This window comes from Sceloporus occidentalis, unplaced genomic scaffold (genome assembly GCF_023333645.1).
Source record: "Sceloporus occidentalis isolate IW3139 unplaced genomic scaffold, rSceOcc1.0.p SCAF_13, whole genome shotgun sequence".
Lineage (NCBI taxonomy): Eukaryota > Metazoa > Chordata > Lepidosauria > Squamata > Phrynosomatidae > Sceloporus > Sceloporus occidentalis.
In genome coordinates, this window is record NW_028316993.1 from 1,461,649 (window position 1) to 1,476,938 (window position 15,290).

Here is a 15,290-nt window from a genome sequence, read left to right on the forward strand (position 1 = left end):
CATGGAAAGCATATATGAAACCAGCCAGCAGTGTCCTGGGTATAGTTGGGCCTTTTACAGGTAGGTCTCTATGGCAAAACCACCTCTGAATATTCCTTGTCTAAAACAAAGGCAAAGGAGTCAGTGTGGTGTAGTGGTTTGAACATTGGACTATGACTCTGGAGACCAGGGTTTGATTCCTCATTGGGCCATGGAAACCCACTGGGTGACCTTGGGCACATCACACTCTCTCAGCCACAGGAAACCCTATGGTAGCTTTGCCTTAAGGTCGCCATGAATTGGAAATGACTTGACGGCACATAACAACAACAACAAGCCTAAGGCAAACCCCTCAGAACTAATCTTGCCAAGGAAATTTTGCGATAGGTTCGCCTTAGGGTTGCAAATGACTTGAAGGCAACTGAGAACAACAAGAAAGCCTTATGAAATCCTGGCAACCCGAAGGCACATTTGTTGTCAAATCAGTTGTGATTCATATGGCAGCTATGAATGAGTGACATCTAAAAGTAACATTTTGCTCAGGTCTTGCAAATTCAGGGCTTTCTTGATTGAAACGATTCACCTGTAATACGGTCTCCCTCTTTTCCTACCATCTTCCATTTTACTAAGCACTTACTCAATAAGAGTAGCCTCCTCAAGGAGCACAGAGGGGGAAAAATCCTGAATGAAGTGCTTTAGTTGGGTCTCATTCATGTCTTTGGGCATGAATGGAAAGTCACCAAGTGAATGCCTACGCTACAAATGCTATCGACAAAAGGAATCCCAGGAAAATCAGATTGCTGAAGACTTTGAAGACCGGTCATCATCAAATTAGCTTGCCAAGCTGTTAACATAATCAGATCTCCCAGGACTAATAAAATCACCAGGTACATGGAACATTTCCGGCGAGGAGATGTTGTCATGGCGGTGAAATAAGCACCTTTTGCCATTATTTCTGCTCAACCACAAGCTCCATGAGTCTTTGCCTTTAGCCTCTAAGCCTGTCCCCACTCAAAGCACTCCCCACATGGCCATTCGGCCTGGTTAGAAACCTCCAAGGAAGGTGGTTCCAGAACATATGATCGCTCCAGTTCCTTCCTTGGAAATATAGCTCAAAGCGGCCAGTATTTGTTGGCGGCCTCCCATCCAAGTACTAACCAGGGCTGAGCTTCCAAGATCAGGGAGGATCTGATGCCTTTCTGGTCTTCAGGCCCTTTCTCGAAGCAGCCAGGCCAGATTCAATGTTCCTTATGCCATCTCTCCAAGGAAGTTGGTCCTTGAATGCATCACACTTCATGGCATGACTTGTCTGGAGGTCTCAAGTTTGGGCTCTGGAACTCAACGCCTGGGAAAATCTTGAACTAACAACCCTAAACCACAGACCCCTTTCCTGACAGTGATGCTCTTCCAGGTGTTTTGGACTCCAACTCCCAGAAGCCCCACTCAGCATGGCCAACAGCCAGGGATTCTGGGAGCTGAAGTCCAAAACCTCTGGAGGAGCAAAGTTTGGGAATCCCTAACCCAGTCTTCTCTCTGGTGTCTATTCATAGCTGATCTGATAGCTGATCACAGCATTCCTATCTCCTGCAGGACATACTGAGGCATAAGGGTCCAAAGCTCGATGCAGAAATAATCCGGTTTGAGACCGCTTTAAGTACCCTGGCTCAGTGCTAGGGAATCCTGGGAATGGTGGTTCATTGTGTCACCAGACACAGAGCAGGCTAAATAGGCTGCAAAACAGTTCCCTGCATTCTGTAGGTGCGGATGCAGCAGGGGGAAAGGCTGCCTGTGCGGTGTCCTCCCTTTGCACTCTGCACGTGCTCAGAGGCAGAGCCCATCAAGGCGGCGCCAGCCCCAGGGAGGCGGCGCCAGGGGAAGGAGGCTGCCTGAGCCGGCCTTCCAGGGCTGGGCTCCTCCTCCTCTTCCAGCCGGGATCAGAGTCAGGTGGGGCCGCTTGGCTCCAAACGCTGAGCCCGGAGGAGCAGCAGCAGCAGCAGCAGCAGCAGCAGCAGCAAGAGAAGACTCCCCTCCGCCCGGGAAGAAGGAGCCTGGGTGAGTCTGGCTTAGCTCAGGGGTCTCCTCTCTCCAAGGGCTGGGCTAGGCTACAGATCCCCCCCTCTTCTTTTCTTCTAGACCTAGGCTAGGTTAGACTAGAATCCATACTCTTCTAGCTCTTGGTTAGGCTAGACTAGAGAGTCCCCCCTCTCCTCCTCTTCTAGCCCTTGGCTGGGCTGGACTAAGAGAGTCCCCCCTCGTAGTTTTTGGCTAGGCTACAGATCCCCCCTCTCTTTCTCTTCTGACTCTTGGCTGGGCTAGACTACAGATCCCCCCTCTCTTTCTCTTCTGACTCTTGGCTGGGCTAGACTACAGATCCCCTCTCTTGTTCTCTTCCTAGACCTTGGCTGTAGTGGAATGGGATAGAGACCCCTTCTCTTCTTCTCTTCTAGCTCTTGTCCTCTCGGCTATATTCAGGCAAAGGAACTAGCAAAGCCACCTCTGAATTTCCCATTCATCCCTAAAACAAGCAATGAGTTGAAGACACATCATTTGCCTTATATGGGGTGGTATAGTTGGGGTCCTCTCTCCCGCACCCTTTTTAAAATGTGCCTTCAAGTTGTCTGTAGACATATAGTAACCCTATACATTTCCTAGGGTTTTCTTCAGTCAAGGAATACCCAGAAATGGTTTTGCCAGATCCTTCCTTTGAAATGTAGCCCACAGCTATTTCTGAGTATTTCTTGATGGTCCCAAGTTCAAACCAGGACTGTTTCTGCTCAGAGAAGATCTGGGGCCTTTTAGGGCCTTTAGGCCAAAGGAAACCTTGGGATACAGAAGAGCTCAGTTCTTTGCAACACTTTATGGGAGGGAAACTTTGAAAAGAAGTGCCAGCATTGTGAAAGAATTCAAGATACAGCTGTGTTAGTCTGTAGACTCAGTAGGTAGAGAGATCTTGGAGCACCTTTGAGACTAACGAAAGGAAGAAGTTGGCAGCAGGAGCTTTCCTAGACTTCAGTCTACTTCCAGAGGAGCCCTGGAAGGCTTCCTTTGGGGGTCCAGAGGAAATAGACTTAACTCTGCAAAAGCTCATGCTGCCAACTTCTTTCTTTAGTCTCAAAGGTGCTACAAGATCTCTCTACAACATTGTGAAAGTTAGCACTATGTTCCCAATATAAACATATTTATAGGTACTCAGGACATTAGGACAGAATTCGAAAGCTGAAGTTGTATGTTTGACTTTGAATTTCTTCAATGAATATCTAGATAGTCACCTGTGGTTTTGGAACAAAAATACAATGGGTCCTTAGGTGGGGTTTGGTTCCAGGACCCCCGTGGATGTCAAAATCCACGAATGCTTATGTCTTGTGACAGTGGTGTAATGAAATAAAGTCCCCATATAAAATAGCAAAATCATGGTTTGCTGTTTGGAATTTATATATTGTGAATATTTTCAAGCTGTGTATGGTTCAATCTGTGGATAAAAAATCAATGGACATGGAGGGACAACTGTATGTTGCATGATTAATATAGGCCCTATACCAGTGGTTCCCAACCTTTCTAATGCCGCGACCCTTTAATATAGTTCCTCATGTTGTGGCGACCCCCAACCATACAATTATTTTCATTGCTACATGCAAATATGTGTTTTCTGATGGTCCTGTGAAAGGGGTCCCGACCCACAGGTTGGGAACCACTGCCCTATACAGACAGGCCAAAATAAAGCTGCTTCAGGTCACTTTGGAGGTATTGTGTTTCAATGATGCATGGGTCCTAAGAGTCTGGAAGCTGCACCAAAGCTGCACTACAGTCCTTAGGACTGGAGCATGGCTTTGGTGCGGCTTCTGGACTCTTAGGACGCATGTATCATTGAAACACCATACTTGCAAAGTGACTTGAAGCAGCTTTATTTTGGCCTGTCTGTATCAGGCCATTGTCAATAAAAAGAAGCCATCTAGTGAAGAACTTTGGCTCTGATGTACAGTGGTCTCTCCACATTTGCAGGGGTTAGGGGTGAAGGACCCTCCCATGAATGTGGAAAAACCACAAATAAAAAAACCACAATTATTTTTAATGTAAGAGAACACCTCTCTAGGAATCTCCAGGTCCTCCTCTTTGGTCAGCATCTGCCAGACGTTGATCATAGAATCATGCTGGAGGACCTACAAATGCCTAGAGAAGTGTTTCCTCTAGGAAGTTTAAGTTCTCCAGCACAGATCTATGGTCAACTTCTGAAAATATATATATTTTCAATTCTAGGCACAGGGCTGAAAAAACCCAGCATTACCCTCTCCTTCTGATGCCTTGGATTCTGGAGGTGTTCCAGCACCCCTTGGGCTGACCACACCGCACTGGCCAACACCGCTGTATTGGTGCAAGAGACAGCTGAGCCATGGCGACAGCCTGCGCCTCGAGCCCCTTCCAGGACGTGACATGGAGGGTTCTGAACCTCCGGACCCCCCCATATTAGGCTTGCCCTGCCAAAATATGGGTCGGGAAGCATGCCCTTTGGAAAGCGAGGGGTCCGCTGTTGGGGGCTTGCTCTTGCTAGCACTGAACGGACATCGGGAGCCCAAGCGACGCCGGTTGGAGAATGGAGACTCCGAGGGCGAAGGAGCAGCCAAGCGCCACCGAGGGCCTGATCCAGGTGAAAGCCGTGTCCCCATCAGCCGGTTGGCCTTGGACTATGTGGTGCCTTGCATGAACTTATATGGGATTTGTGTCAAAGACTCATTTCTTGGGGAGGCTTTGGGCGGCCAGATCTTGGCAGAAGCGGAAGGTCTCAATCACAGTGGGAAGTTCCATGATGGGCAGCTGGTGAGCCAAAGGACGGTGCCCTCCCGCAGCATCCGGGGAGACCAGATCGCCTGGGTGGAAGGCCGGGAGCCTGGTTGCCAAGCCATCGGCATACTCATGGCGCGCATAGATGAGCTCATCATGCACTGTGCTGGCAAGCTGGGCGGGTATGATATTAATGGTAGGACCAAGGTGAGTCATGGCTAATAACAGCCACGTGCTGTTTTTTGAGGCTGGGGGCTGTTTTGGATCTTGACTGAAACTGTAATAAAGAGGAGAGTGCTTCTGTGTGCCTGCAGAATGCATATCTTTCTCTGTTTTGCATACCCTCAAGCTAGCAAGGAAGGCATTCTTTCCAGGTAAGGGTATGGCTTGTTTTCCAGCCCCTCTTGAAAGAATGAAGGGATTGCTTCATGATTGCCTCCTATGGAATTGGAGGATCAATAAGAGCAGCTTGCAGACTGTCTTTTGCCACCATATCTCTGCTGTTCTTAGAGAGCAAGTGCAGGGGCTCTTTCGACTACCCAGTTATGGTGCTATGATTCTACTTAGACTGACACAGCTGCATCCTATGGAAAATTGGGTTTTGTAGTTTTGTGAAACACTAGAACTGTTTCTGGATGAGAGTTCTGAATGCCTCTCCGTCCATTCCAAACTCCAGGATGCCATAGGATGTGGCTATGATAGTTCAAGAGGAACCATAGTGCTATAACTATCTAGCGTGAAAGGGTCCAATCTCTTACCAGGAGGTTGATGCATTTGTTTGCCTGACCTCCTACTCTTGATGTCACCTCCTCTTCCCCCAATAAAATGGCTGGGAGACGAAATCTATCAGAATCGTTAAGATTAACCAGTTTATTGCATTGTGAGCTTTTATGGATTTCAATTCACTTCTTCAGATATTAAAAGCCCAAATATTTAAGCACAGTGACATAGTTGTAGGGGTGGCTGAGAAGCTGCAATAGGATACAGAAAAATGGAAGTTGTGACCCTGGCTATAAGCCTTTGAAGAGTTGTCTTACGATGTTACAGGTTGTTCAGCTGGCTGGTCTGTTAGCCCCGAGGTATGGAAGTAAAAATCTGTTTACCTGGGAATCTAAAAGCTATATAGTCAGAAGGTTATTATGAAAGATTTGAATTAGACATAAGGATAAGAGTCTTCCCCAGAATACTGAGCTGGGTGTCACCACAGGAAGCGTTACATAGAAGGGAACTGGGTCAGTCTCAGTGAATGAAATATAGGGATGTATTGAAAGAGGAAGCAGGAAAATTTCCAGTTTTAACCCATTATTTCCTTCAAGTAAGCTGAAAGTAAGCTGAAGAAGACGCCTCCTTTCCCTTCTTCCTTTCCTGTTTATAGTGTAACAGTGTTTCTCAGTCAATCCAGCAATTATTTTTTCCCGTTCTGCCAAGAACTGGCATCATACTTGTAGCCATTGGCTAGTTTTGCTTTTCCCCTCATTGGGAAACTCTCCAGATACTGGAAAGTAGTATTATTGTAGTGGAACGGACTTCACATGGCTCTTTCTTTTTCCCTCCTGGAAAAAAAAAAGAATCAGTTTTCCTGGAAGCATGTGTGTATGCTTTCGCTGTTTCCTTGGGCTGATCCTAGGACCCCGCTAACCACATACGTTCATGGTGGAATTTCACTGGCGTGTGTTGTACGCAGAGCAGACGCATTGAACCGTTTCCTGGCTGGGGCAAGGTTTAAATCAAGCCTAGGATGGGTGTGCCTTATATAGTTGTGCATTGCATGCCCGCCCTTAGCGTAGGTAATTTCTAGGTGCAAGGAGAAAGGTTGCTGACCAGGTCAGTCCCGGCTGGCTGCTACTACTATAATCCTATGATCATCTTCGCCTGGCCAGCCCCATCATCTGACTTAGAAGACCGAATCGGTCTTGATTTCCTGCTGGGGTTGTCTGGGTGATGCCTTCACAGCTCCCTCTCCAGCTGTGCCATTTCCAATGCTGACGGCAGCTTCCTTTTGTGCCAGTGGCGCTTTGACCTCAGAATGTGGTTTCATTCCCTCTGGAGCTCATTTCCCCTACATCAACAGTGGGCAAAGTCCAATTTTGCAGCTGTTGTTGGACTGCAAATACCAGAAGCCTTATTATTATAGGCCAGTGCTCTCTCTATCAATCAGCAGCTTAGTTAAGTATTCAAAAATACAGCTGTGTTAGTTTGTAGAATCAGTATGTAGAGAGATCTTGTAGCATCTTTGAGACTCACTGAAAGAAAGGAGTTGGCAGCAGGAGCTTTCGTTGACTTAAGTCTACTTCTTCAGATGCATATAATTTTATAATATATGCTATTATATTCATCTGCGGAAGTAGACTTTGGTCTAGGAAAGCTCATGCTCAGAGGTGCTCTTTCTGATTTGCAGATGCTTCATTTGTTTCAGAGCTACTCTTCTTTCTCAAGGACTGTGTGGCGTGTATATGTATGTGGGGTTGGCCATATGCCGCTGGAGGTGCTGTTTTGTTCCACAGCTGGAGAAGGTTCCTTTTAGGACTACAACTTCCAGCATCCCTTGCCAGCTTCACTGCAGGTCTCACTACCCATGCTGTTAGGGAGAGCAGAGTTGTCCTCCCAAAATGTCACACCTCCAAGTTGGCTTGTACACAAATCTCTGTCCAAAGTGACACCGGCTGTCTCTGTGGTTTTTTTGGGGGCGCGAGGTAGAAGGAAGAAAATGTTCTTTCCAAACTTGGCATCCTGTGCGTTCTTTGTGCCTTTTTGGATTACATTTATATCTCAGTGAACGAAGGAGGTGTCTCCTTGGGTATGACTGTTTTAAAAAAGAAAATTTGGTACCAACATTTATTTACCTTACTTTATTTACTTTATTTATATGCCACCTCTCTCCCAGCCCAGGACCCAAGGCGACTTCCGTAACAACAATTTAAAAACATTTTCAAAAAGTTTTAAAACCGATGTCAAAGCATCACATTAAAACGCTATAAGACTGATTTTGATAAAAATCATACAAAAGTTTAAAAACATACATCTATATTAAGAACCTTCCCTGTTTTGCTCTGGTGCCACAATCAACTTTCATTTTCAGAATTCCATAGCACTGAGCCAAGGCAGTTAAACTGGGGTCAAACCAGATTATTTCTGCAGTGTGGATGCAGCCTGAGATATGTCTGTATTAAGGTTCCCAGAGGACCCTTTCTTCTTTGACTGTGTTTTTTGGTAGCTAAATTAAACGCAGATTAAAATGGCAAAATAATATATATGGAGGAAGCTCTCTTCTTTTCCTCTTGGTTTGGGTTTGGCTGGGACTGGACACAGGATCCTTCCCCATTGAAGCTGGACAGGAGGAGGCTTATGTTGCGGTTTGCTTCCTAGTACCAAAATGATCCGTCTTTTCCAGGAAGATCTTGGCTGCCTTTGGCTGTTCCTGGAATTACTCTGAGCTTCCTCCCAGTGATGGGCTGCAAGGCAAGCCTTTCCTTTGGGTCTAGCATTGATGCATTTGGCAAAGTGGGGCCAGAGGGAGGAAGACCATTGGAGCATGTATGTCATTTAAGAACTGGATCCAAATATGTTATGCAATGGATTTCTGGGGTGCAAATGTGGAAAGATGCAGCATATTCCGTTCAGTCTTCATCACCGGTTGGTTGGTGCTGTGTTTTCTCTGGGATCTGTAGCCATGCCCATCAGGAAGGGTTGGGAGTCCCCTGAGATTCTGACCATAGTGGCATCCTTATAGCCTTGGGATCACCTAGTGGCTCTCCATGTTTGAGCAGAGAATTAAACCCTGCTCTCCAGAGTCATAGTCCAAGACTCAAACCACGACAAGACACCGGCTTTCAAACTCATAATAAGTTATATGAAATAATAATTGAATATATACATATATGTGATTTATAATAATAAATTATGTTAAATGTGTTGTTGTGTGTCATCACGTCATTTTCAAATGGGCAGAGTTTTTAGAGGAGGTTTGCCATTGACTTTCCCTGAGGCTGAGAGAGTGTGACTTGCCCCAGGTCACCCAGAGGGTTTCATGGCCCAGCGGGGAATTGAACCCTGGTCTCCAGCCAAACTGCCTGTAACTAATCCCACAAGTTAATCACTGGTTCGCTTCTCATTTGAGAAACCCACCCATCAACAAGGGAAGAGTAGTTTGTTAGCTGCCTTGAATCCAGTTACTGAAAAAAGGCAGGATATAAAAGTGAAAGGAATAATTCTCTCTCTCTCTCCCAAATAATACTCGCTCTTGTCCCGACATGACCCCAGAGTAGCTGCAAAGGGGGGACCAGAGCAGACAGACAGCGGATGAGTTGCTTCCACTCCATCCTCCAAAGGGTGACAGCAAGCCTGAAAGCAGTGCCAGGGCGAGGTGAGGCGCAGATCCCTCTCCTGCTTACTTAGGTAGCACAATTGCTCCTTATCTGGCATCATGATGGGGAGCTGTTCTAATCGCTTGCAAGGCTGAGCTCGCAGGGACGGCTGCCTGTCCTCGGGTGACCCTGCAGGAACATCCCACGTGGGTCAGGCAAGGGAAGGGGGGCAACCCCTGCGTCATGGGGACTTGATGTCCTTGGTGCTCCCAGGAACAGCAAGGGAACAGGATGCACCAGCCTCGGCTGGGAGGGGTGCAAGGGTGCAATGGGTGGGGAAGTCAGCATTTGCCATTGCCTCCCTCCTTTTCCTGAAGTGCCAATTGGATGTGGGATTTCTTGCAGAGTTGGAAAGGTGGGGGAAGAGTGGAAAGCAAGGGAATTTCATCACTTTCGAGTTGTCTGCATGTGTTAACCCTTGGTTGTGGCAAAGGTGTATTCAGGGATTCATCAGCATTATAACCTTATTTTTAATATATATTTCTGCTCATTTTTAGCAAGTTCTTACTTATTTATTTAATGCATTTCTGTATTACCCCCCAGTAAACAAATAAAAGCAATTAAAATGCAGTGGGGCCTTGGTATCCCTTGGGTTTTGGTTCCAGGATCCTCCATGGATACCAACATCCGTGGGTGCTCAAGTCTGAGTAAGTGCAGTGGCATAGTAAAATGGTGTGTCCCATATATAAAATGGCAAAATCAAGGTTTGCTTTTTGGAATTTATACGTTTTCAAAGATACTTTCAAGCCGTGGATGCTCGAATCCGTGGATGAAAAATCCGTGGATATGGAGGTCTGACCGTAGTACAGAGATAATTATAAAATCCTCTTTAAAAATGCTTGGAAACAGTTTAGCAACCATGCTAAGATACAATTTTAAAAGAATGAAATGGAAGCATTTCTGACAGCCCTTTAATTCAGCGTTCTTATCTTTTGTTAAGAAATGGCAGAAGTGTGCTTTTGGACATGTGCAGAGTGCCCTTGGCTCCTTGTCAAGATGCCTTAGAAACAATCTAAAAACCATGTTAAAATACAATTTTGGAAGAATCGAATCAGACCATTTCTGACAGCCCTTTATTTGAGAGTTTTTAGCTTTTGTTAAGCAATAGCAGAAGTGTGCTTCTGAGTATGTGTAGAGTGCCTTTGGCTCCTTGTCAAGACACTGAGGCTGTGCATTTTTGTTGCTGTTGACTGTTTTCACGTTGACTTTGACTTATCTCCAATTACAATAAAAGGTATCCTGGCCAATTTGAGGTAGGAGGGTTTGTGCCTGGAAAAGTTACTTTATTGGAGCATAGTGTTCAGAATCGCCAATTACAGTCGGTCAAGCCATCTAGGTTTATGTCAGCTGAGCACTCAGGGACTTGTGGTCCAGAAACCTTTCCAGGTTTTGTGTTACAGTAAAAAGGATAATGTCTTTGCTTTGCAAGTTGTTGCTTGGGATGTTTGGATGGGGTGGTGGGAGGAAAAACAGGTGTCTGATGGGACACAGTGGCTACAGGATTTATTGCTTACCTACAAGTTTGTTAGCTGCTGATGTATTTTTATTTTTAGATGTGTGGGTTGGGGAATGTGTCAACCATTACTTTAAACAAATAATCTAGGCTCCTGAAGGGTTAAGCTCCAGAATTTGCAGTCTGAACGGAGGTTTGGTTCAGGTACATGTGAAAGCAAAGGGCATGGATCATCCAGTGCCTTCTGTGTAAAGCCCCAACTTGTTTTGTGTTAGAGATGCGAGCCTCTAAGTCCCCCTTGCATTCTGCTCCTGGTTTCTCTCTCTCTCCATCTTTCTTTCCCCCATCCCCACTGCAATCCCACCCCCTTGTTGCATGCTTTTCCTGGTCCTTGGACAGACAACAGACCAGCGGACTCTGCTGTTGCCCTGGGTTGAGGGAGGCCCCCTCTGAGACGGGCCAACTGGCTTCTGATGGCAGCCTTGCAAATTGAATCTGGCCTGTTGGTAAGCCCCAACTACAACAGACCCACTGGATCATCATGGAATTGTTTGGGTGTTGACTAACCATTTAGCGGTGGGTGGAATGGGTCTGTTCTAGTTGGGATCTACTCTACTGCTCCAGTCAGTGGTGTCCCTGCCCTTGGTGTCACCCATTTAGTGGTTGGAGGTATCAAGGGGCAGTGGCAGTGGCCAAAGGGGCTCACATGCCCTTCTCCTTTGCTGTCATGGTGGTGACCACCTCCTTAGGAGGAAGCACCTGGTATGGCAAAACCTGGAGGGGTGCACTTGCCCCTTCTCAACCTTCAGTGGAAAGAGGACCCGATCTAGTGTCACCTCTCTTTTGAGATGAAACCCGGTACAGGCTGCACCACCTTCACCCCTTAGTGATGCCACTGGCTCGCACCAATATAATCCATCCACCTGCCTCATTTTATAATTGGGGAGGGCAAGAACTGATTTGGACTTTTTTCTTTTGACTGCCTGGTTACCTGGAGTAGATTTTCCCTTCACTCAAGGTGAGCCGGGCGATACGGCTACTGATCAACCTTGCCTAATGGGTGTTTGGCTGAGCGGGCGGAAGGTGGAGCCTAATAAGTTAGGGGAAGCATCGGCAGATCTGTGAGCTCTTTGGTCCTGTCCCTGGCAATGAACCCCCCTCCTCTCTCATTCCCTCCTTCCCTCCAGGCCATGGTGGCATGTTACCCTGGCAACGGCATGGGTTACGTGCGACACGTGGACAACCCTCACGGAGACGGGCGCTGCGTCACGTGCATTTATTACCTAAACCGGCAGTGGGATAGCAAGGTAGGTGATAGAGTGGGGGGCAGAGATGGGGGGAGGAATGCTTTCAGCATCTATCATGCCTTCTCGCCCCAGCTCAAGTTTCACGCATGGCATGGATGTCTCCCTCTGTGATGTGGATCCTCTCCACTCCATCCCCTTCACTGTTCGCTCCTTTCCTACCCACCAGCATGCCAAGACTCACTTCAAAACTCTGCATTGTGAGATGCCTAGTCCATTCTTTGTAGAAGAGGAGATAGGGCTGAAAAAGTCATGGGGGTAGGACTCAGGTTTAGGCTGCAGTGGTTTCCATGTCTGCAGAAGGCAGTCGAACCATTCCGAGGTTGAGATGTTAAAGGAGCTATCCAGGACATTACAACCCTAACCTTTTAAATAAATTGAGAACTTGAAGCTCTAGCTCTAGTCAGGCAGGATGCACAGAAACATTAGAATGTATAACCCTACCTTTTGTACTAGAAGTTGAAGGTAACTAACAGTTAAGATAGTTTGTAAAAAACCCAAATAACTAACCACTAAACATTAAAACACAGAAGCAACACAATAGCAATTGGTCTTTTGTAGCTATCTAGAAGATAGTGTTAAGGAGAACATCGTCTTTTCCCATTGACTGACCTAGTCCTAAATCATTCAGAGCTTGGAAGGCCATTTGGGCCTGGCAATAAATCAGAAGCCAATGCAACCATTCAACAATGGGGTCCTTTCTTGCTGCTATTGATTTTCCCCTCCTGCATGCACAAAACTAGTATTCATAAGGTAGATTGCCTTTCAACCTGGACGTTCTACTTAACTATTGTAAATAACAGTCACTGCTGAACCAGCACCACCTCCTTCCTACTCCGGATTTTAGTCCCAAGTCCCTCTCCAAACCACAGATTCCAGGATTCTGTAGGATGGAGCCATGACTATCAATATGTAGTGTGGCTGTCTCTTGGCTATGCATATTTCTCCATTGCTCAGTGTGCCACTGGTTTTTCTACTTCTTCTCACAAGGAGAAGCCAAAGGTCTTTGTAGAATGAAAGTTATTGACTAGGGGCCTTTTTACTGTGCATAGTTATAGCACTATGATTGCACTTTCCTTGCCGTGGCATTATCTTAAGGAATGCTGGGATTTGTAGTTTGAGGAGGCAATGGAATTTTCTAGCTGAGAATTCTACTTACCTTTCTTCAAATTGGAAATATCAAGATTCTGTAGGATGGAAGCATGGCAATTAGAGTGGAATCATAGTGGTATAACTGTGTAGTGTGAAAGGGCACCAGGTCAAGGGATGATGTTCTGGGGGACCTAGAGTTTCAGTGGGGTAGGGGGATGCCATGCTGCTCACCATGCTGAGGTAGCCACTCTGCACACAGACCCTTTCTTGCCTCTCTGTCTCCTGGCCAGGTCCATGGCGGCATCTTGCAGATCTACCCCCAAGGCCGACAGGTGGTGGCAAATATTGAACCCATCTTTGACCGGCTGCTCATCTTCTGGTCTGACCGACGCAACCCGCATGAAGTGAAACCAGCCTATGCTACAAGGTAATGGGGGTTGGCAGGTATTCCCTCTGACTCCAGGTTTGAGTCAGGAAAGGGATGTGAAGTTTGGTGGCATTCAGAGATAAAGCTTGTGAATTAGTGCCCCTGAGGATGTGCAAAGTGATGTACTGGATGACCACTAATTTCCCAGGAACATAATCCCACAGTGTTGACATCAGCGATAAAGTTTAACCTCTGGAGTATACAAATGGTTGAATGCTTCCTCCTCTCTTTCCAGACCAGCCACATCCAGTGCCCTGGAGAAACTTGAGTGGGGTAGAGAGAAGCTTATATTCCACTGAATTTGGGGGCAGGCTTATTTTGATGCAGTGTCTAACATGGAGAATCCAGTTGGCACCTCACCTCCTCCATTAGGATGGGGGACATATGATCTGCCAGGCATTTCCCCCATACAAGCTCCATTTGAACAGAAAAGATGCTGTGCAAGAACACATGCATTGCTGGTACCCTCCAGTGGCTGTGCTTGCCTTCAGTTGAATGAGGCTGGCATCGAAGAACTCCCTGCTGGACTGTATTTCCTCAGTATCTGGCAGTCTTTTGACTGGCACCCTCCTCTCTTGCCTCACTTGGTCCTGACAGTCCTTCCTTGCCTTCTGGTTCTTTGACCCATCATATATCACCCACCCACTTATCTGTGGTTATGTCTTTCTCAGGTACGCCATCACAGTCTGGTATTTTGACGCCAAGGAGCGGGCAGAAGCCAAAGGAAGACACCAGCTGGGTAGGTGGAAGGTCTGAAACCTGTTTCAGTGGGTGGGCTCGGTTACGCTGACACACAAAATGGTGGATGTTGTAACTCACTGTAAGTAACGTGTATAGTAATGCAGAGTGGGTCAATAAATAAATCTCAGCTTGCCATGTATATACTGTTTTCTGACAGCAGCTGACTTAGAAAGTGATCTTGGCTTTGCGCTGAAGAGCTTGATGATAGTGTTGATCCAGCTCTGGGAAATCTTTATTTATTTATTTATTTATTTATTTATTTATTTATTTATTTATTTATTTTGTGGGAATGCCTCAGGAGAAAGATCTTGTGAAGGGGCTAATGTGTTCCCCTAGCCTTCCGCAGTTGCTTGTTCCTTATTTTAAGCAATATCGAATTCTTCCCCTCTTGCAGCCTGTGCTCAGAAGGGAGGACCTGCTTCTGCAACCCAGACCCAGACCCAGGCACAGATGAATGGACCCACATGACAGACATCTGGAGGGTACTGCGGAGACCTGGGTGCCAAAGAGCTTCCCCTTTCTTTGGCCATTTCAAGCTGCCCGTTGCCGCTGCCCATGTCTGCTGCTGCCGCTGTTGCTGCTGCTCCTTTGCAACCTTGGCTGGAGGCAGATGGAGGCTGTCTGGTCATAATCCAGGAGGAAGAGGCTTGCAGAAGGAGATGTGGACCCTGAGGAGGAAGAGTACACACACCTCTGTGTCTGTGTTTAATTGCGTGGCCGGTGTCACTTGGGGACAACCCTTTTGTTGGGGTCGGTTTTGCATTTCTTCAGATGATTGAGGCGTTTCCATATAGTAAGGGGGCACCTTTTCCATTCATGTGCCTCCTCCCTGCTATCCCCAGCGCTGCTCTGTTTGCTTGGTCTTGTTCATTTGAATCCCTTTGTGATTCACCAGAGAGCAGGGAAGGAGGGAGTGAGGCAGAGGAGAGGGAAAGGGCCACAAAAGGGCACTCTTGAGCTGACTTTGGAAAGTGAGGCCTGGTGGGTTTGCGGAGAGTGAGAAGGAACCGGTGTTTGGACTCTTTGAGACAGGATGGGAATAAACATTACCTCATGAAAATAGTCTTTGGTTGCTTTGTTTCTGGAAGGGAGTGAAAGAGGAAAAGTCTGGACTCCTGGGTCCTCCTTACTTTCCCAGTTCATTATGGAAATGG

At 46.7% G+C, this 15,290-nt stretch overlaps 1 protein-coding gene across 2 annotated transcripts; it reads left to right on the plus strand.

Annotated features, from left to right (window-relative positions):
- Positions 1-1,974: 1,974 nt before the first annotated feature.
- On the plus strand, positions 1,975-15,196 carry LOC149304502 (prolyl hydroxylase EGLN2-like). 2 transcript variants are annotated; one of them, XM_089478835.1, is made up of 6 exons: positions 1,975-2,031; positions 4,234-4,962; positions 11,760-11,879; positions 13,259-13,395; positions 14,067-14,134; positions 14,531-15,196. In XM_089478835.1, the coding sequence occupies exons 2-6, from the start codon at positions 4,408-4,410 to the stop codon at positions 14,602-14,604; spliced, it is 954 nt and encodes a 317-aa protein (XP_089334961.1). In that variant the 5' UTR covers positions 1,975-2,031; positions 4,234-4,407; the 3' UTR covers positions 14,605-15,196. The 2 variants fall into 2 exon arrangements, with proteins under 2 accessions (XP_089334961.1, XP_089334962.1); XM_089478836.1 differs by lacking the exon at positions 11,760-11,879.
- Positions 15,197-15,290: the final 94 nt, after the last annotated feature.

Bases quoted from the DNA above. Each gene is read 5' to 3' on its own strand.
- LOC149304502 (XM_089478835.1), top strand. From the start codon at position 4,408: ATGGAGGGTTCTGAACCTCCGGACCCCCCCATATTAGGCTTGCCCTGC. The intron at 11,880-13,258 runs GTAGGTGATAGA...TCTCCTGGCCAG, and splicing joins ACCGGCAGTGGGATAGCAAG to GTCCATGGCGGCATCTTGCA. The intron at 13,396-14,066 runs GTAATGGGGGTT...TGTCTTTCTCAG, and splicing joins AAACCAGCCTATGCTACAAG to GTACGCCATCACAGTCTGGT.